Source organism: Elephas maximus, chromosome 14, assembly GCF_024166365.1.
Source record: "Elephas maximus indicus isolate mEleMax1 chromosome 14, mEleMax1 primary haplotype, whole genome shotgun sequence".
Taxonomy (NCBI): domain Eukaryota; kingdom Metazoa; phylum Chordata; class Mammalia; order Proboscidea; family Elephantidae; genus Elephas; species Elephas maximus.
The window spans coordinates 57,417,409-57,441,040 of NC_064832.1; the positions used below are offsets into that span (position 1 = coordinate 57,417,409).

The 23,632-nt window shown below is 36.6% G+C and overlaps 1 protein-coding gene across 3 annotated transcripts in view; it reads right to left on the minus strand.

The window, feature by feature from the left end:
* Positions 1-539: 539 nt before the first annotated feature.
* Positions 540-23,632, minus strand: part of PCDH9 (protocadherin 9) — a 1,049,989-nt gene continuing 1,026,896 nt past the window's right edge. For all 3 annotated transcript variants that reach the window (XM_049852903.1, XM_049852904.1, XM_049852902.1), the window contains one exon: positions 540-1,413. In XM_049852903.1, the coding sequence (XP_049708860.1) occupies positions 1,040-1,413 (374 nt within the window). In that variant the 3' untranslated portion in view covers positions 540-1,039. The remainder of the gene's footprint in view (positions 1,414-23,632) is intronic.

A 23,632-nucleotide genomic window follows, 5' to 3' on the forward strand; every position in this document is an offset into this window, starting at 1 on the left:
ATTTTTTTTCTTCGATATATGCTAATTTTGATACATTAGTTTTGCATGAGCGACAAGTACAGGATATTATATCACTTTCTGAAGGATAATATTTTCCCATTATTCTCTCTTAATGCTACTAATTAAGTGATTTTGCTTTTTCTTACATTGACAAAAAGGATGTCAAGAAAAGGTTCTGAATTTCATGCTTTTGCAGAAGTTCTTTTGTTGTTGTTGTTTAAAGTTTTCATTTTTTATAATGAGCTATCATACAAGAAGCAAGATTCCAGAACCTTTTTTAAACACAAGAGTTTGAGATCCTTGAACAGTGTGTGTCAGACAGACTGCTAACGCAGAAACACCGTCACTAAAAGAAACAAAAAATAACGACAAAGAGAAAATTAAAAACATAAAAAAGAAAGAAGCAACCATAAAACACAGAATTATGTTACAACATTTTAGGTGAACGTTATAAATACACAAAAGTTGTTAATAATAACTTGCTTCTATTTACAAATACTTTAACACTGATTGACTTACAAGTGTCCACTAACGTTGTTAACAGCACAATAGGTTTAATGCTTATCTTTTTAAGTTTTGTTTGAAGTCTAATGTCAAGTATAGCGGTCCGAGCACAGATCAATGACAAAAACAGCACAAATTTCTAACTGGATATGTTTGCCAGTCACTCTAATCCATGGAACTTCCTTACTCTCCAAATGCATATTCTATTGTTCATAGCATATTCTATGTTCATAGCAGCAGTCCAGGGTCAAAAACAAAATGCAATTAAGAAAGAAAGAAAGAAAAAAAGGATATTTGCACAATGGAGAGATCTCTGGAGAGTTTAATCAATTCTAGTTAACAAGACCACATGGCTAGTACAACTATTTTCTCTCTTATGTTGCAAATCTTTGTATCCTCCATGGTGCTAAAACAAAGTTATGCATATCCCTGCTTTAAGGGGCATAGTTGTAGAGATCTATTGAATACATAAAGCTCTGACACACAAGGTATTAGCATGTCTATTTAAAGTCATTAGGTCCTATATAGCCTTTTCTTAGAGTTGGTGCTCTTTAGGACTCTCAACTGCACCTCCTGATTGCTTATAGGACTTCAGATTTGCCAGAGGAATGTCTGTCATGTGGCTGCCATTGTTGAAATGGCCTTCGTTGGAGCCATACTGCTTACGGTCATTGAACTGGTTCCTGCTGCTGTCTTCTTTCCAGGCTCTAGTCAGGGTGTGCCCATTCACTAGCTTGTCCTTCTTGACCCATTCTTTCTGGGGCGCAAAGGTTGAGAGAGGAGATTTAGGGTGTTGATATGGGCCCAAGCCAGGAGGCATCCAACAATTATCGGAGTGACCCAAAACCAAGCACTCTTGAGTGCACATCTCCGTTGCTTCTGCTAATCCTCGGGGACCCAGAGGCCCATCTGCAAACGACAACAGATAGAGAAAAAAAGGAAAGAAAATGGTTAGAGTTTCCATTTGAGATCATCTATTTAGAGGAAAAGTATATTAAGTTAATTCAAAGATATTAATTCCTGTCCTTTTAAGATGAACACAGAAGGAATTACATTCCTAGTTGTGGAGGTAAGATTTTACCTGTTTTCTTCCTTCAGCCAAACATAGATAGATAGAAGAGAGTAGGTAGCTAGGTAGTTAGGTAGGTAGATAGATGATACATAGATAAGTGATAGAGAGAGAGAGATAGGTAGATAGAGAGAGAGAGAGAAAGAGAGAGAGAGAGATAGGTAGGTAGGTAGGTAGGTAGATAGGTAGATAGACTAGATAGCTAGATAGATAGCTAGATAGATAGCTAGATAGATGATAGATAGATAGATGATAGATAGATGATAGATCGATAGATGATAGATAGATAGATAGATAGATAGATAGATAGATAGATAGATAGATGATAGATAGATAGATAGATAGATAGATAGATAGATAGATAGATAGATAGATAGATAGATAGATAGATAGATAGATAGATAGATAGATAAAAAATTGCCATCTGGTAGATTCCAACTCATAGCAACCCTATAGGACAGTGTAGAGCTGTCTCATAGAGTTTCCAGGGAGCAGCTGGTGGACTCGAACTGCCAACCTTCTGGTTAGCTGCCATAACTCTTAACCACTATACCACCAGGGTTTCCAGAGAGATGGATAGATAGATATGGGTAAACAGATATACCTGTAATGTATCATTTCTAATCAACTCTTTACATGACCTATATGTTTCTCTGATTTATAAGAATTCTTAGCAAAATTGGTATTTTGTGAGAAATCATAAAAAGTAGAAAAATTTTAATGCTCACAACTGAATAATATATAAATGCTACAAATACAAGAAAACAGTGCAAAATAATACTTTGTGGACATTAAATGTGCTTCTGGTGAGGCTTTACAAGAAAATGGTGAGCAGGTTATTGGACACTATCATTAAAAAGAAATACTCAAAATCATTATATAAAATGTTGGGTTTTTTTTTTCTTTTTCCATATAAGCGCTTGTTATTTTTTTCTTATGTGAAATCACATGCAGATAATTTCGTGACATTTCAAAAATTAAACCCTCATATTAAAGAATATTTTAACTACGGTATATTACTAAAGACACAATTGGTCAGCTGCAAGCATTCTGAAATCCAAGTCAATAAAGAAGCCATTTGCATCCACAGACAGCGTTTGACTCCTTCTAAGCCTAGCCTTTTTAAGCCTAGTCTATTTTCTGCATTTCTAAGTATGTAAAACTGAAGCTAAGTTGCAAATTAGATCATATGGAGTCTAACATTCAGGGGGAAAAAGTCATCACATATATTTTTCTTTTATTTTTTTTATATCAGCAGGCAATCTAGAACATATATTTTAACCAGGATTTCAAAAATAATCATTTTCTGATGTGCAAAGAGAAAAATCAGCACTTCATACACACACACACACGAAGTCAAATGGTTAAGGAAAAGGTTGTTTTTTGTTATTTTTTCCCCTTGACTAAACAGTCAAGTGATAAGTGATAGCTTGGAAATTAGGAATTGATTTTTTAAATGATGTTAAATCGATAGGGAAGAATGCCCAAGGCATAAAATATTTTCAAAAGCAGAGAGTCATCAGAATAGAAATGTAGAAGAAAACATGTCTTCAAGTTTGCATACCTCACGATTAAAATAACTCAGCCAGTGGAATTTGGTTTTTTAAAATTTTGAAGTGCTGATCATTTTGGGCTTTTTATATTAACATCTATATTTTTCTTAATAATACCCTAAGGTGATAAGTTACATAGATTAGTTATTTCTTGCATCTGAAAAAGTACCTGCTAAAATGGCCAATAGTAACGGCAAAAGCTTCAGACAAAAGATTGCAAGCAACATCACAAGGGAAAGTGTGAATGTGGAAACACTGTGGCTAAACTGCACTATGTTACACAAACTCAACTTTTTTTTTTTTAAATCCAAAAGAGTGAATATGCAAGGTTATTTTTTAAATTATCTTAAAATTCCTTCCCATCCCACCTGTCTTCCCACCTCCTCAAAAAACGATCAGGTTTGTTTTGCTTAAACACATGCTCGTTACTTAAAGCTATTTCTCTCACAAACTTCTGAGGATTACTTACTTCCTGTAATTACATTAAGTTTCTCTGTGAGCCTTTCATTGCCACACTTTAAAAGTTGAAACTCATTCTCACTTTTAGGTTCACTTTGGTGTGCCCTGGTGGTGTAGTGGTTAACAGCTACGTCTGCTAACCAAAAGGTCAGCAGTTCAAATCCACCAGGCAGTCTTTGGAAACTCTATTGGGCAGTTCTACTCTGTCCTACAGGAGCTCTATGAGTCGAAATCAACTCATCAGCAATGGATTTTTTGGATTTTGGTGTGCTCAGGGACTCTGCATCCACAAAACTAACACATTTTACTCAAGCCAATCCAGGCTCCTTCCGAAAATATCACAGTCTTAGAAGATGCTTTTTGCCTGGCCTGTTTTCATTTAATTACTGATTCTTTCAAGGGTCAGCTTATGTTCTACATACTACAAGCAAAACATACTACAAGCAAGTTTCCATAATTCCACAAATTCTAGTCCCCCATGAACCTTAAATATTTCCACACCTCTTCCCTACATGATGAATAACAAATTTCCTAATTGAGTGCCCTCATCTCTGAACTTCATGCCCTTTTTGGGCATTTTTGGGATTCTACATGTTCATGTCAATGCTCATCTGTTAGTTTGTCATACTATGTTAGTCAGATGCTGAAAGCTATGCCTTTGATAATTCAAATATCAGCAGGGTCACTCACAGTGGACAGGTTTCAGTGGCGCTTCTAAACTAAGACAGACTAGGAAGAAAGGCCTGGCAATGGGCTACTGAAAATTCACCAATGAAAACCTTACGGACCACAACAGAATATTGTCCAATATTGTGCTGAAAGATGAGTTCAATAGGTTGGAGGCCCTCAAAATGCCACATAATAGCCACAACAATGGGCTCAAACATACCAACTATCATAAAGATGGCACACAACTATGCAATGTTTTGTTCTGTTATACATAAGGTTGCCATGAGTCAGTGTTGACTTGATGGCAACTAACAAAAAGACATGAATGAGCATAATTTTTTATTTTTGTTTTCTCTCAACTAGGTTGAAAATTCATTGATGGAAAAGAAAATGGCTTATTTTGTCTTCTGATTTTCTCACAGTGCTAAGCCATAGTAATGATGTGTGAATGACATTCATTGTTAATTAAAATTTTATGAGGATGGAATGTTCTGAGCAATTACTAAAGATTCTCAGCTTAAAGGTAGGCCTTAAGTAATTATAGTAGAAGTTGCTTATTTTACAAACATCACAACAAAACCGTCCTCAACAACAAATCTCTTTGCCTAGCAATACTCTGTGGCAGTTAATGAATGAATTCCAGAACACTTATTTGTGTTCATGTGAAACCTGTATACAGAGCAAGAGGCAGTCATTCCAACAGAACAAGGGGATACTTCAAGGTTTAAAATCAGGAAAGGTGTGCATCAGGGTTGAATCTTTTCACCATACTTATTCAATCTGTAGGCTGAGCAAATAATCCAAGAAGCTGGGCTACATAAAGAAGAACTTGGGATCAGGATTGGAGGAAGACTCATTAACAACCTGCGATGTGCAGATGACGCAAACTTGCTTGCTGAAAGTGAAGGGGACTTGAAGCACTCACTTACTGATGAAGATCAAAGACTCCAGCCTTCAATATGGATTACACCTCTACATAAAGAAAACAAAAATCCTCACAACTGGACCAAGAAGCAGTATCACAATAAACAAAAAATATTAAGTTGTTAAGGATTTCATTTTACTTGGATTTATAATCAATGCCTATGGAACAAGAAATCAAATGATGTATTGCATTGGGCAAATGTGCTTCAAAAGACCTCTTTAAAGTGTTAAAAAGCAAAGATGTCACTTTGAGGACTAAGATGCCCTTGACGCAAGTCACAGTATTTCCAATCACTTCAAGTGCGTGTAAAAGCTGGACAATGAATAAGGAAGACTGAAGAAGAATTGATGTATTTGAATTATGGTGTTGGGGAAGAATATTGACTAGACCATGAACTGCCAGGATGAACAAATCTGTCATGGAAGAAATATAGCCAGAATGCTCCTTAGAAGTGAGAGTGACAAGACTTTGTCTCATGTACTTTGGACATGTTATCAGGAGGAATCAGTCTTTGGAGAAGAACATGATGCTTTGTAAAGTAGAGTGTCAGTGAAAGAGAAGAAGACTCTCAACGAGATGGATTGACATGGTGACTGCAATGATGTGCTCCAGCACAGCAATGATTGTGAGGATGGGACAGGATCGGGCAGTGTTTCATTCTACTGTACGTAGGGTCATTGTGAGTCAGAAACAACTCGATGGCACCTAATAACAACCACAGCAATACCCTGTGACTGTTAGTGAGTCAATTATTAAACTTGCCTGTTAAATCTCTTCTTTCCTTTCTAGGCATCAGTGGTATTGAAATAATCACCAGTTTGATGTGTAACAAACTGAGGCCTATAAACCAAACGTTAATCTTTACTTTTCCAGCATCATTAGTAAGTTTTTTTTTTTAATTTTTTAATATCTCCAAGAGGAAAAAAAAAAAAGTCTATCAGTTACCTCAGAAATGCCAGTAGAATCTGGTATTTATCGAGCTCATCAAAAGAGAGAACATGCAAGGTTATTTTTTAAAGAATCTTAGTCATCTTTGCTATCTTATTATGAAAAATGGCATAAGAATTTAGAATGATGTTTTAGAATATGTATCTATGAATATGTGTAGAACTTAATTCTTCAGCACTGAATGAAACATTTTAATAAATATCGTATATTCTCTTTTACTTTCAGGAGAGATCACATTTATTTATTCCACAGATATTTACTGAGCACATACTATATACTGGTACTGTGAACAAGACTGGTGTCACCACTATCCTAATGGACTTGCTTTCTACCCTGGGAAACAATAGCTCTAAAAGCAGTGAACTGATGGGACAGAAAAAGGGCAGGGCAAGGAGGCAGTTAGCTGATTTAGGGAGCCTTGTCTCTTTGCAGGAGGGTTTTCAGAGGTTTAGTGGTTAAGTGTATTATAGCTGGTAATCAAAAGGTTGGTAGTTCAAATCTACCAGGTACTCCTTGGAAACTCTACAGGGCAGTTCTACTCTGTCCCATAGGGTCACCATGAGTTGGAAATGACTTGATGGCAATGGGTCTCCTTACAGGAGTCCTTGTGTGATGCAAAAGGTTAATGAACTAGGCTACTAAATGAAAGGCTGGATGTCCACCCAGGGCCTGCTCAGAAGAAAGACCTGACAATCTACTTCTGAAAACTCAGTCACTGAAAACTCTATGGAACACAGTTCTACGCTGACACATATGGGGTTGCTGTGAAACAGAATCAACTCGATGGCAACTGGTTTACTTGTTGGTCTCATTACAAGGTAGCAGATGGACTTTGTTCATGTTATATCATTTCTTCCATTTCTTGAAAATTCATCTTACAGATAATTGACAATTTAAGACACAATTTTCATTGACAGGATTTGTGTCACCACTCTTCTGTCACTTTGTTATACTGTGGTGGCTTGCATGTTGCTGTGATGCTAAAAGCTATGCCATTGGTATTTCAAATACCAGCAGGGTCATCCATGGTAGACAGGTTTCAGCAGATCTTCTAGACTAAGACAGACTAGGAATTTCTGAAAATTAGCCAATGACAAGCCTTTGAATCACAACAGAATATTGTCCAAAATAGTGCTGAAAGATGAGCCCCCTAGGTTGGACCAAAGCACTTAAAATGCACAGCGGCTGCAACAATGGACTCAAGCTTATCAGTGATCATGAAGCTGGCGCAGGACCAGAAAACATTTCTTTCTGTTGTGCATGGGGTCGCCGTGAGTCATAGTGGGCTGGATGACAACTAACAACAAGAACTTACAAAATCTTATCTTGCTAAAATGAGTTTCTTTTGGTCAAATAGTATTATTTGCTCTGTGAGAATTGTACTTGCCATGATTAGTTCCTGTCAATAAATTTGATTTTTTTAAATATGTAAATTAAATTTACAGAAGTTTTGTAGATTCTTAGATAAGGCTTTTAGATAGACTATTTGCTGATACAATTGACAATGTGAGCTTCATTGTTGGAAAATATACTTTGCATTATGCTTTCATAAGTTTTTGTTTGGGGATATGACATTAAGTGGGAAAATTTTAGTTTTTTTAAAAAATTTGGGCCAATATATACAATTCTTGTTAGTTGCCCTAATATTAAACAGTAAATAAGTTTAAATTTGGGAAATAACAAGTTTTCTTCCAACAAGTCTGTGTCATAAATTGGTAAAGAAAAGAGAAAAAAAAAAAAACTTTTCTTCTTTTTTGGTGAAGAAAGCATTGATAAACGGAGCACAGTCATTCTCTTGGTTCCCTAAGACAGACCCTGACCTTCAAAGGTTTATAATCTGATCTATGCTAACCATTAACTAGTTTCTGACTCATTTTTTCATTTTTTTTTTTAGAAGCACCTAAAGAATATCTTTATGCTCTTGAAGAGGAGAAAACAATTAAGAAAATATTAATATTGATGTTGACATCTCACAAATAGGATTGAAAATAACATATGGGATTCTCCACCAAATACACACCATTTAAAAATTTCAGGGCATTTTTGTTAATAGTGCCAAAATCATAGCCACTGAAATATTTTCTTTCTCTTTGACCTAGAATTGTTTTTAATGTTATTACAATAATTGTCTTAATTGATGAACAATTATATTTATTTTGATTCATTCATTCCCTCAACAAATATTTATTGAACATCTAATATGTTTCAGGTACTGTTGTGCTGGATTCTTAATACATGCCTTGATATACATATTTGCGTGTGTGTGTGTGTGTGTGTGTGTCTTCCCTATTCCCTACTGCTCTAATTTTTTTCAAAAATTAACTGTTAATGCCCTTTTTATGCTAGAATATGCAATATATATTTGGGATCCTGGTCAGCATTCTGGTCTGCTTATAAACACACTGTACAATCTCATCATTACAGAAATTAGTTTCCTTTTGCTTAAAAACAAATGGAAAATCCCTCACAATTTTTTTTTTTTTTAATACTGAAACATTTATTGATTTTTTTAAACATGAATTATTTGTTCCTTTCACACCCTGCAATCTATGAGCTTGGTTACTCAATCTTGGTTTTTGAATGTATAAAGACACAAATGTTGATAAAACTGTACAAGCCAACTATCTGCATTTAAATGTTTTGAAAGCAAGAACAAAAGCACATAACCAAAGTTTCTTGAAAACTGTCTCAGTCAATATTTATATCAGGTGTCAATATATTTCTTTCCTCACCCTCTCAAAACTAAACTTCTTACTCCTAACCATTTCTCACTCTTAACCAAATCCATTACATTATCTAATCCAACATTACCTAAGGGTTAGGTGTTAACAGGGGTCAGACAGCTGCCTAAATTGTTGACTTTTAAAGATGCAGGTTTAAATTGTGAAACAATCTAAACTAATGGAACGTCAGCTAGACTTAAAAGTGATAGGATGCTTGAGTGGTCCTTGATCTCATTTTATTGTACCTGGAAGCAAAACCGTTACTTCAGTGACTAATTAACTGCTGTAATTAACAAGTAGCTTCTGGACTGTTGACCAGCTGTGTTTCAACCAGAGTATTTGAAACCCTTCAATAAAAAAGCTAGAAACCTGTACTTAAAAACAACAAAAAAAACTTATATTTCCTAGACAGATTTCATAGTATATAAAATTTGGTTTTTTAGGTGAATGAATTTTTCTTAGAATTTTTACTTTGGAGTAAAATAAGGCTAAACAGGCTACCAAAATTGAATTGTAAAATAAGGTATTTTCATATCATTTTGTATCAAGCTCATCTCGTCTCATTCAGTTTTTTTTGTTGTTGTTTATTTTTTGTTATAGAAAATTTCTTCTTTTTTATGTGATGCCCATGTAATTGTCATGTTCTACTGGCCCTTTTGTGGAAAGAACATGTACCACAACTTTTATACAAACATCTGCTTTTAAGTTCTAATTTTGCTGTACTTACCCAAGACTTTACACTAACACGACAGTATAACATGCAAGGGATTGGGAAGCACTAAAGAGGTTAAAAATAAAATGTTTTCACTGATTTGGATTTGCTGAAGTGGTTTCCCTGACATGTAGGCACAGGGAAGAAATTCCTTTTCTTGTTTTAAAGCAATTTCCATTTTAGGGGGATGTTTATCCTATAATCTTCGTTTGTGCTTTCTGTTACTAATATGCTGAGAAAATTCTTAAGTGTCATACTTGCCCCTTGCCTTAATCAATCTTCCTATGATATCATTTTAGAGAAATATTCTCTCCACTACCTTTTAAGTTTATTTTAGTATCTCTAAGAGAAGTTCAGTATTTTTACTAGCTCATTTTAATCCTTAGCTTACTTCTATTCTCCTGGTTTCTGAAACAATGTGTGGAAGCATAATAATATCTTATCATTCTTGTGGCTTATCTTTTGTGGAGAGATAAAGCTATTATGTAAATCTAGAAGGACCTGGAAGGAATATCAGAGGCAAATTTCAGTTGATAGGTGCCCTGATTCATCCACTAGCTCATCACCTTTCTCTACGTTTATTGAACAGTCACCCTTAAAAATCAAATCCATTATCAGCTTCCAGTCTAAACATGATAATGCAAAAATTAATTTGAAATATGAGAGTTGGCATGAGAAATGGAGGAAAGTTTTGAGCATCGCCCACATTCCCTTTTGATATTTCATTTCTACTTTAGATCATCTTGTATGGTGTCCAATAGCTATTTCTAAATCAATGCCACATGGGAATGAACGTTAGTTATCACTCTGCTATTACACAGAAAAAAAGGGTATAGATCCCACTGCCATTGTAACTCAGATTTTTATGTGACATAATACAGTAGAGTTGTGTTGATAGACTAAATGCAAAAGTGGATCTGGGAAGTTTCAGTATTTTTATGAGAAAAATGATTCATTCATTTGATAAATTTTAATTGAGCTCATAGTAGGTTAAAGGATTATGTATGGCATATCTAAAATCAGAACCATCTCAGAAACTTGAAGGCACCTGATCATTATACCTAGAGCAAATAGAGATGCAGATTTTAGCCCCAGTAGGACAATGAACTAGTATGGACTTTGATAACATAATTTCAGATTCCTTACTTATCAGTTTCTCATGTATACATTGAGAGAAATTTATTAAATTTTCATGAGTGGCCTCTTTATACTCTCTTATTCTGTATTAAATATCATTGCAGCTTGTCATCAATATAAAATAAACTGGTAATCAAACTTTTCAGTGTCATTTTAATTTTACTAATGGGAGGCCCAGCACAGGACAAAGAAATTATCCATCAATTGTTCAGAAAGATTACTTTATCACTGAGGTCATATTTGGGTTTCAGCATGTGAAATTACATTTAGGAGAACTACTTATAGTTCTAAATCTAAGTAAAAATCTCAGGCTTGAATCAGTTTAAAGCTCAGATTGAAGCCCAGCATTGTGAATGAGTCAACAGTCACCTTGAGAAACAAACAAATCCACACCAGCAGGATTTCACAAAACCTTTGGTTAACAAGTAAACAAGGATTAAATGTTTTACACGTTCCTCATACAGATTTTATTCCTTGGTCACAGATGGAAAGTCAACATTTGCAGATGGAAATGGTCCAAACACAATAACACATGGCCAGCCCAAGCAGCAGATTCTCTGCCTGAGAGGATGTTGTTATTTGGAAGGACTTTATAGATTAAAAAGGATGGAGAACATCTCCTTATAAATCTTCAGTCTTCCTCTGCAAAGCATGAAGATCAGCTGCCTTTTCCTCAACTGCTAAAACTAACTTCTGAAAAGAACATTACCTCTGATCATTTTACTTATTCATCATTAGTATTTGATGTTGCAATCAACTGAATGCCAACAGTCCAATAAGAAATATTTTCATTGGTTATGCAAATGAACTTTCAAATTTTGACCAAATTACTTGATGTGAAACACTGTATTCACATTATTGCAGGTCATATTTCATCCCTTCTATAGCACACCTTTACTTTTAATCATAATTGAGGTCTCAACTTTTAAAACTCATGCCTACACTGATATTTCCTGAATTACTCATTTCCTGCGATTTGCAGGGTTTCTCAGAAAAACTTGGTAAATTTTATCTAACGTGAAACAAATTTCAAGGAGCAAATCTAATGTGTTCAGCAATTAAGAATTTCTTTAGAGGTGGATTTCAAGCTGGAATTCAAGTCAAAAATGAAAAGTAACTCATGTAATCTTCTGTTCCCTTAAAAAGACTCAATTGTTTATCTGAAGCCAAGCCAATAGTACACAAGGTTGTGAATTAATTTGCCTTATTCAATGTTTAATATTATCCATATTCCAGACGTATTTAACTAGAATGGGGAAAAATGGTCACGTTATTTCTTATTTGCCTCTGATACATTTTTCTTTGGTCGTTTATAACTGCAGCCTTGCTCTAAACCCACCCTGGGCTACAGATTCTACTTCTCTAGGTCTTCAGAGGGCATGGAGATTTGTTCCAGGAAATTTTAAGGAGCAGACAATTTGAGGAAATACTTCCCTTGGTTACTAAGAATTTAAGGACTGCCCTGAACACCCTTTTAACTCAGTACTGAAGTCACCCCTGAGGTTTACCCTTCAGCTAAAGATTACACATGCCCATAAAAAAAAAAAAAAACAGTAATACACGTAGTTCAACCATGTATACAAGACTAAATGGGTACACCAGCCCAGAGGCAGGGATGAGAAGGCCAGAAGGACAGGAAAGCTGGGCAAATGAAAATGGGAAACCCAAGGTTGAGAAGGGGAGAGTGTTGACACATCCTGAGGTTTGCAACCAATGTCACAAAATAGTATGTATATTAATTGTTTAATGAGAAACTAATTTACTCCATAAACCTTTATCTAAAGCACAATAAAAATAAAATAAAAAAGAATTTAAGGACTTAAGAATATATAAAATTTAAAAGATGCTCAAACGGTTGTTTTTAAAATGGAATAAAACATCTATTATTATGCATGTGAGCTGCGTATGTGCCCACGTGCACACAAGTATGTTTGTGTGTGTTTACATGTAGATAGGTTTATCGTCACTCTGAATTCATAGCATAGAACAATGGTTCTCAAATGTTAATAAGCATGTGAATCACTTGGGAAAATAGCAAAAACTGTGGCTTCCGGTTCAGCAGCTCTGGCTGGCTCCTAAATTTCTGTATTTCTAGCAATCTCTCAAGTGGCGCTGATGTGGTCCAAGGCCACACTTTGTGTTGCAAGGACATTGACAACTTATTTGTCTCCATTCTGTCCTTTCCCAGTGGTCTAAACAACTTAAGAGATCTCAGATTTAGTGTATATCCGGAGACAGATCATCCAATAAGCAAGCTACGCACGGGCTTACTTACTAACCAGTTGTGCACAACTTCACCTGTTTTTTCACCACATCAAAGATGTGGTAAAACTCATATGAAATTGTCCACGACAGATTAGTAAACAATAGCATTAAGCCTGTGCATACCTTGTTTACTGGTTAATCTGCCCCTGTGTATATCAGTATTAACCAAAGACCTGTTAACTCATAAATTGCATGGCTCCACCCAGGGCTTCTGATTCAATAAATTTGGGTTGAGTCCAGGAATTTTCAACTCTAACAAGTTCCCTGGTGCTGCCACAGTCTCCTGGTTTCTCCCCTCCATCACTAGCCTCTCTGCTTTAGTCTCCTTTGCTGGCACTGTAACCTTTTCCAGGCCCCCAAGTGAGGAGCCCTGGTGGGACACTGGTTAAAAGCTCAGCTGCTAACCCAAAGGTCATCAGTTTGAATCCACCAGCCTGTCTTTAGAAACCCTATGGGGCAGTTCTACTCTGTTATATAGATTTTGACTATGAGTTGGAATCAACTCAATGGCAACAAATTGTAAATGTTGGAATGCTTTATGCTCCAATTTCCACCCTCGAATCTTCATTACCTATGCTCACCCTAGGTGAACTCACACAATTTTTTGGCATGACATATCATATATATGTTGATGATTTCCCAATTTGTATTTCCAGACCCCTTATCTTTCTCCTGGGGGCCATAGCAGTGTATCTGGCTACCTACTCATCAGCAACATTTGCATTTTTAACCGGCACTTCCAAGTTACATAATTCTTGCTTATTTTTTCCTTTCTCCAAAACTGCTACTCTCCTTGCATTTTTCATTCTTATATATGGCTGCAATGTTAGGGCCGCTTAAGCAAATCCTATCCTGCCCACAGTGCCAATTACACAAATCCAGCCCAGGGATACTGAGATCACCCACCTCTGACACCACCTGTGTAGTGGATAATAATCCCATTCCATAAGCCAACTATATCCTGTAGAAATCTCAGCTTTCTTCCCTAGTCAGTCCTAAACCCCAGCTGCTCCATATAGCCCTTCATGGACTAGGTCAGTGGATACTGGCCCCTTCTCTATTTTTTAGGTTTGATAATCCGTTGGGATGACTTACAGCTTCAGAAAAAGAGGTATCTTTATTCTAGCAGATAAAAAGATACAAACACATAGGTGAGATCCAGGAGGGGTCTCAGTGCACAGCTTCCATGTCCTCAGCAGATACACTGACCCTCCCAAGAGCAGATGTTTACTCTCATCACCTGGGAATGTCCACTAAGCCTCAGCCTTCCAAGGCCTTTATTGGCCTCACCATGTGGCCATGATAAATTACATCCCACAACCAGAGGCTTTGTTAGCATCCGGCCTGGGGCCAAATGCCAAATTGATTACTATCATTGACAACTGCACCTCACAATGGCACACTTGTAATCTGGTTGCTCAATCCAAATAAAAAAAGAAGAAGAAGAAGAAGAAGAAGAAATCATCCTTGACACTTTCTTCAGCCTTCCTCTACATAATCTAAATTTAAAATGTACCCCCAGTATTTTCTACCTGATTCCTGATGTGATGAATATGATGAGGTATCATGCTCATGATAATGCCACATTATATGACAATATGATTTTACATATGTAATTAAGGTTAATAATCAGTTGGCTTTTAGTTAATCAAGAGAAAGCTTATATAGATGGCCCTGATCTAATCACATGAGCTCTTGAAAAGCAAAGAGTTTTCTCCAGTTGGTAGCAGAAGGAGGATTCAGAGAGATCCAAAGCATAGGAAAGACTCAACTTGCAATGACTGGCTTTGACGATGGACCTGAGAGCAACACCCAGGGGCAGCCAGCAAGACCACTTCCTAATAGTACTCCCTTTTATGACTCTTTTCACATTCTCTTCCCTAATCTCTAACTAGAGGCATCACACTTGTATTAGTTTGTTGTTGCTGCTGTAACAAATATCACTAACTTAGTGGCTTCAAACAACACAAATACATGTCTCACATTTCTGGGGGTCGGAAGTCCAAAATCAGTTTCACTGGGCTAAAACCAAGGTGTTGACAGGGCTGAGTCCTTCGAGAGGTTCTGAGGGGAGAATCCATTTCCTTTCCTTTTTCAGCTTCTAGAGGTCACATGTTTTCCTTGGCTTGTGATCCCTTCCTCTGGCTGGGGGAAAGCATATCACTTTAATCTCTGCTTTCATTATCACATCACCTTTTCCTCTGAATTCTCCTGCTTTCCTCTTCTAAGGGCCAGTAATTATCCAAATAATCACCCAGATTATCCAAAATAATTTCCCCATCCTTAACTTAGTCACATCTGCAAAGTCCCTTTTGCCATATAATATATTTACAGGCTCCAGGGACTAAGACATTGGCATTTTGGGGCACAGGAGCACTATCTAGACTAACACAGTGCTTAAAAATGTAGTCAAAAATCTCACCTTCCTGCCTCCCGTCCCCATCGTGATCCGAGCCCTGGCCAACTCTCTGACTCATGTCCCACCTCTCTCCCCTTACTCCCTCTGCTCAGCCACGCTGACTTTCTTGCTGTGCCTCACACACACCAGCTTTGTGCTTTCCCTTTGAGTTTGCTATTATTTGTGCCTTCTCACTGGCCTTAGAAGTAACTCACTCCCTCATTTCATTTATGCATCACCTCAAAAGTCAACTCTTCACTGAGGCATTTCCCAACCACCTTTAAAAAAAAAAAAAAAATCCTGTACCCAGTGAGTAAGGAGCCCTGTGACAAAGTGGTTAAGTGCTTGGCTGCTAACCGAAAGTCTGGCAGTTCAAACACACCAGCTGTGCCATGGGAGAAAAATGTGGCGGTCTGCTTCCTTAAAGATTTACAGCCTTGGAAATCCTATGGGGTAGTTCTATTCTGTCCTATAGGGTCACTATGAGTTGGAATCGACTCTACGGCAGCTAACTAGTTTGGTTTTTTGGTTATCCAGTCAGTCCCTAGTCCCTTATCCAACTTTATTTTTCTTGAAAGCAGTCTTCACTACCTGTTCCAACATATTAGTACGTCAATGGTCTATCCCTCACACTAGAATGTAAACACAGCAAAGCCAGACTTTTTGCTTTTGATAATTGCATCCTCAACATCTGTTTCTATGACACGGCACTTTGGAGACGCTCGCTAGAAATATTGTGAAAAATACGATAAAATATATGAATTTGTGCTGAGCCCCAAATCAGTGAGCTAACATAACAACTGTATGTAAAACATTATTTGGCAAATAAGTTTCATCCAGAAGATTAGTTAATAATAAGATACTTCATACTCTACTTAAAGAAACATTGCTAAGAAGCCACAGCAGAAAGTTTCGCAAGGGTCATATTTCGGATGTCTAAATAGTATTAACAAGGGCAAGCTAGCTGCATTCAAAAACACTTACACGCTACCTCATTATGGAGTTGGAGCAACTGGGAATGCCCCAAAGTGAAACATAATCAGGTTGCTTCCTTTATCCCAATGAACCACTTAATCATGCCAGACAGTTCATAATTCCTTTAACCAACAGAGCTCTTTAGATGTCTTCAGAAGTCCAGAATCACAGGATACATAATAAAACAATGCACTAAAGCCTGAAGACAGGAAAGTAATTATTACCGATTATTCTGAGGGGAAGGTCTAATGAGATGCAGAGAACTGTGCAGGGTTTAACTCTTGTACAGGTATGCTCTCTGGTACAGGTATGCTCAGGTTAAGTGGGAGGATAGTTAGAAAAAAGATTGATTAGGGAATGGATTGGAAACTTAAAAAGTGGCTTAGACTCTTTATAAATATATTGGCTTAAAACTAGAAGGGATAGTGTTACTTTACATAAATATTTGGGAAAAGGTGATTTAAGAAAAATGTTAACAGTTCAATTTAGATTATCTACAGAATTTCTTGGAGAATTCAGTGTTTAAACTAGGTTTTACATGAGCAAAAACTACTCTAAAAATCAGGAGAAGTAAAATGTTATATTTTGAAAGACTCCCCCCAGGGAACTGTTGAAAATGGCATTATCCTCATTACTGAAAATGGCCTGTATAAATAGAGTACTGTACAGAGTAATCTTGCCCTCTCGGGGAAGTAGATAAGATTACCTACTCCAATCTAAAATACATATTTATCTTTGAAAGCACCTTGGAATTCTGAAGAAATTACATCATTAATATAAATCCTTGCATGACAAACTTACATTTTAAAATAATAAGAATTATGTGTGAATCGTATAACATCTATATAAATTTGGCTTATATTTCCTGCAATAATTTATGCTCTGCCTATTGATGAGAACAGACTGTCATTTTCTAACAGCAGAAGAAAAGTTACAACTCTCTAATACTTTATTATGTTATTGGTAGTTTGAGCACTAGCCCTAACTCTTCAATAGATGGAGCGTTGACATATTTATCAGAGAAAAATCATTGTCATTATTAATTCTATACTCAGAGACATGAGTCATTTATCACTTTTCAGAAATTAAAAAAAAAAAAAAAACTTGATGCAATATCAATGTGCTTTAACATTTAATCAAAAACCTTTAAAAACCTTTCAAGATTAAAATGAGGTTGTATGCAGAAGTTCAGGGAAACCAGTATTACACACACAGTAGAATTTCTTAGTAAATGCAGAAACAAAATAGAGGCAAAAAAGAAAAGAAAAAGGCCTGTCATTAAGTTCTATATCTAGGAGAAACATTCTTAGTAAGCAAAATCTGACCTTGTCTTTCAGGGGTTGCCCTTTTTCTTCCTCTAGGTTATTTCAAGAACTTTTTCTGAGGAGCTATGGCTGTTCACATTTGCTTCCTGTCTAGATCTGCTATCTCTTTGCAATTAAATATGCTTTTATTATCTTCCAATCTGTCTCATCGAAATGACCTGTCTCTTGGGCATAATTGGTGGTTGGCTACTCTGATTAGCTCATTAATGTTACGATGTTATTACCAGAAACCTAAGTGTTATCCTTCGGAAGAATATCTGAACTTCAGAATGAGCCTTATGGAGCTGCTTCCACCCACATACATGAATGTTCGAGGCATTATGGCAAATGAATATGTTTTTGACATGGAGAAGGTTTTGAGGCATCCACCCAATCACAATGTGAAATCATTCACCTCCATGAGCGGGCGTAGCTTGGGTATCTTTCAGGGTCCTGACATGAAAGAGATGACACTCAAAGGGATTAATTAAAGAGAGCTTAGTGAAGGGATTTGTTGCAGAAGTGTAGACTGGGTGAGATGAACCAATAAGAAATGTTGAAGAAAACAAGAACCTGAAAAAATAGGGTAATACAGCCATCCCTAGGCCTGGAGGGGAGAGTCCCGCGTTCCTGGAACATGGAGAAAGCTGTAGAAGATTACAAAGAATCTATGCAGTAAACCAAAGAGTGAAGGGGTAAGATACCTTGTAGGATAAAATACAAGAGTAAGTGTGGAAAAAAATTTCGGTTTTGTGTTTTTACAAATCACCAAATATAAAGCCAATAAATGTCCTTTGAGATAAGCTTCAGAATGAAATCAAAATTTGAAGGGCTCTAAAAACAGCTTCAAAATCCTTTATGGTCATCTACCCCCAATCTGTTGTTATTGTTGTAGAAGAGATAAAGAGATCCCCATGATTGTTAGTCCGTTGTTTTTGTTAGGTACCCTCTAGTTACTTCTGACTCATAGCGGCCCTATGTACAACAGAACAAAACACATCCTCACAATCATTGCTATACTTGAATCCAATTTTGTGGTCATTGTGTCAATCCATGTCACTGGAAGGTCTTTCTCCTTTTTCTTGAGCCTCTACTTTATGAAACATAATGTCCTTCTCTAGGGACTGGTCCCTCCTGATAACTTATCCAAAGTCTGTGAGACAAAGCCTTCCCATTTCTCCTTATTCTGGCTGTAATTCTTCCAAGATAGATTTGTTCATTCTCCTGGCAGTCCACGGTGTATTCAATATTCTTTGCCAACACTATAATTCAAAGGCATCAATTCTTCTTTGATCTTCCTTATTAATTTGTCCAGCTTTCATGTACATATGAGGTGATTGAAAATACCATGGCTTGGGTTAAAAAAAAAAATAGGTACACCTTAATCCTCCAAGTGACATCTTTGACTTTTAACACATTAAAGAAGTCTTTTGCAGCAGATTTGCCCAGTGAAATGTGTCATTTGATTTTTTGACTGCTGCTTCCATAGGCGTTGATTGTAAAATGAAATCCTTGACAAATGCAGTATTTTCTGTTTATCATGATGTTGCTTATTGTTTCAGTTGTAAGGATTTTTTTTTTTTTTTTTTAATGATAAAATGTAATCCATACTGAAGGTTGTGGTCTTTAATCTTCATCAGTAAGTGGTTCAAATCCTCTTCACTTTCAGCAAGCAAGTTGTGTCATCTGCATAACACAAGTTGTTAATAAGTCTTCCTCCAATCCTGATGTCCTGTTCTTTTTAATATAGTCCAGCTTCTCGGATTATCTGCTCAGCATACAGATTGAATAAGTATGGTGAAAGGACACAACGCTGACACACATTTTTCTGATTTTAAGCCACGCAATATCCTCTTCTTCTGTTGAAACAACTGCCTCTTGGTCTATGTATAGGCTTCGCATGACCACAATTAAGTGCTCTGAAATTCCAATTCTTCGAAATGTTATCCATAATTTGTTATGATCCCACACAATCAAATTCCTTTGCATAGTCAGTAAAACACAGGTAAACATCTATCTGGTATTCTCTGCTTTCAGCCAGGATCCATCTGACATCAGCAATCATGTTCCTCATTCCATGTCCTCTTCTGAATCCTGCTTGAATTTCTGGCAGTCCATGTTGATGTATTGCTGCAGCTGCCTTTTGAATAGTCTTCAGAAAACTTTATTTGTGTGTGATATTAATGATATTGTTTGATAGTTTCTGCATTCTGTTGGAATGCGGCACCAATATGGATCTCTTCCAGTCGGTTGGCTAAGTAGCTGTCTTCCAAATTTCTTGGCATAGATGAGTGAGCACTTCCAGTGCTGCATCCCTTTGTTGAAACATCTCAGTTGGTATTCTGTCAATTCCTGGAGGCTTGTTTTTCACCAATGTCTTCAGTGCAGCTTGGACTTCTTCCTTCAGTACCTCAGGTTCTTGATCATATGCTACTTTCTGAAATGGCTGAACATCAACCAATTCTTTTTGATAGAATGACTCTGTGAATTCCTTCCACGTTCTTTTGATGCTTTCCCTGTAGAATCCCTCAGTATTGCAAATGAAGGCTTGAATTTTCTCTTCAGTTCTTTCAGCTTGAGAATTGCCAAGCTACAGCCTATTTACTATAGATGATATGCAATAAATTATTATAATAATAAATCAGAATAAAAATAATTAAAAAAATTCCAAGCAGCCTTGAGAATCGATAGAGAACTAGTGAGATCGAGTGAAATATCTCATTGCCTTTAAAACTATTTTAGTATTCATTCTTGAAATGCTATGCTTAGTATATTCACCAAATACATTTTTTTATACATGGATCATTAGTAAGTAATTAACCTATGATTATCTTCATTAAGATGTAAAAAACTGTTAGCAAACCTATAAATCACAATTCTTGCATTTTTTTTCTTCATAAAGTATGACAAAGCACTTGATTCCTGTTTTGAGTTTTTGAGTTGGCCTCTGTGCCTCAGTCTACCACATCAATAAAATCACAAGACAGCTAGTCCTTGCCAGATATTATCAGTACTGCTTAGGATGTCAGATTGTTTCTCTCTAATAGAAGTGAACTACACAGTGAAATTTTACTTTTTAATCTAGATGACAGTTAAAGGCTCTGAGATCTGTGAACCTTTGACAAGATATATAAAGTTAAGTTGTCTTCTAGAACAACTGGTATGGCTTTGGTTCAAAATCAATCACTAAGAGTATTTTTTATCCAGCTGAATTACTCCAGAATGTTCTCCCTGTCACCCTGGAATGTAAATTAAACTCCAGTAAACAGTGTATTTCACAACCATGTTATAACTGATAAATGGAGAGAAATTATTTGGTGTATGTGTGTGTGTGTGTGTGTATATATATATATATGGATACCCTGGTGGTGTAGTGGTTAAGAGCTACAGCTGCTAACCAAAAGGTAGGCAGCTCAAATCCACCAGGCAGTCCTTGGAAACCATATGGGGCAGTTCTACCCTGTCCTGTAGGGTCGCTATGAGTCAGAATTGACTCGATGGCAGCGGGTTTGTTTTCATATATATGTGTATATATACACATATATGTATCTGTCTATCCATTTACCTATCTTTGTTACACCTAAAATGTTAACAATAGCACATTTTAGTTCATAAAACCATATTAGCTTCAATTATATTTATATTTGGCTAGCCTTATTTTAGGTGTCCTTGGGTGGTGCAAATGATGAACAGACTCGGCTGTTAATCAAAAGGCTGGAGGTTCCAGTCAATCCAAACATGCCTAAAAGAAAGGTCTGATGATCTACTTCAGAAAAAATCAGCAAATGATAAACCTGTGGAGCACAGTTCTACTCTGACACACACAGGATCACCATGGGACCGCCATGAGTAGAAATCAACTTGACAGTGACTGGTATGGTATGGCATAAAAAAAAAAAAAAAAACTAGTGCCATCGAGCATAGTATAGTTTAATTTTACTAAAAGATCACAGGGATGATGGAAGATGAAATGGCATTATCGGGCTAAATGGATGATTTAAGGTCACCACATATATCTTGAGCTTTTTCCCTTTAAGTAACACAAGGGACCAATTTTATTTCCGTTTCAGATTGTTATTGTTAGGTACCTTCAAGTTGGTTCGATTCATACCAATCCTGTGCAGAACAGAACAAAACTCTGCCCCGTCCTGCACCATCGTCACAATCGTTGCTATGTGTGAGCCCATTGTTACAGCCACTGTGCCAATTCATCATGTTGAGGGTCTTCCTCTTTTTTGCTGACCCTCTATTTTAGCAAGCCTTATGTCCTTCTCCAGAGACTGATCCTCCCTGTTAACATGTCCAAAGTAAGTGAGACAAAATCTCATCTTTCTTGCTTCTAAGGAGCATTTTGGCTTACTTCCTCCAAGACAGATTTGTTCGTTCTTTGGAAGTCCATGGTATATTCAATATTTTTTGCCAACACCATAATTCAAAGGTGTGAATTCTTCTTCTATCTTATTCATTGCTCAGCTTTTGCATGCATATGAGGCAATTGAAAACACCATGACTTGGGTCAGGCTCATCTTAGTTTCAGGGTGACATCTTTGCTTTTTAACACTTTAGAGAGGTCTCTTGCAGCAGTTATGCCCAATGTAATGTTATCATTTGATTTCTTGACTGCTACTTCCGTGGGCATTCATGTGGATCCAAGTAAAACGAAATCCTTGACAACCTCAATATTTTCTCTGTTTATCATGATGTTGCTTATTGGTCCATTTGTGAGGATTTATGTTGAAACGTAATCCATACTGTAATCCACAATGAAGGCTGTGATCTTTGACTTTCATCAGTAAGTGCTTCAAGTCCTCTTCACTTTCAGCAAGCATGGTTGTGTCATCTGCATATCACAAGCTGTTGATGATTCTTCCTTCAATCCTGATGCCATGTTCTTCTTCATATAGTCCAGTATCTTGGATTATTTACTCAGCATACAGATTGAATAAGTACAGTGAAAGGATACAACCTCGACGTACACCTTTCCTGACTTTAACTACCCTATATCCCCTTGTTGTGTTCAAATGACTGCCTCTTGATCTATGTACAGGTTCCTCATGAACACAATTAAGTGCTCCGAAATTCCCATTCTTTGCAATGTTATTCATAATTTGTTATAATCCACAGTCAAATGCTTTTGCATAGTCAATAAAACTCAGGTAAACATCTTTCTGGTATTCTCCGCTTTGAGCCAGGATCCATCTGATATGATATCATTCGTTCCATGTCCTCTTCTGACTCTCACAGAGTTTTCAAGGAGTAGCTGATGGATTTGAACGGCCAGCTTTTGGTTAGCAGCCAAGCTCTTAACAACTATGCCACCAGGGCTCCATTTTGCCCACGGAATCCTTCAATATTGCAACTCAAGGTTTGAATTTTTTCTTTAGTTCTTTTAGTTTGAGAAATGCTGAGCATGTTCTTCGCTTTTGGTTTTCTAATTCTAGGTCTTTTCACATGTCATTATAATACTTTACTTTTCAAACCACCCTTTGAAATCTTTTGTTCAGCCCCTTTGCTTCATCATTTCTTCTGTTTGCTTTAGCTATTCAACATTCAAGAGCAATTTTCAGAGTCTCTTCTAACATCCATTTTGGTCTTTTTTTCTTTCTTGTCTTTTAAATGACCTCTTGCTTTCTTCTTGTATGAGGTCCTTGATGTTATTCCTCAACTAGTCTGATCTTCAGTCATTAGTCTTCCATATGTCAAATTTGTTCTTGAGATAGTCTAAATTCAGGTGGGATATACCTAAGGTCGTACTCTGGCTTTTGTGGACTTGTTCTAATTTTCTTCAGTTTCAACTTAAACTTACATATGAACAATTGATGATCTGTTCCCCAGTCGGCTCCAGGTCTTGTTCTGACTGATGATATTGAGCTTTTCCATCGTCTCTTTCCACAGATGTAGTTGATTTGATTCCTGTGCATTCCATCTGGCAAGGTCCGTGTGTATAGTTGCCATTTATGTTGTTAAAAAAAGGTATTTGCGATGAAGAAG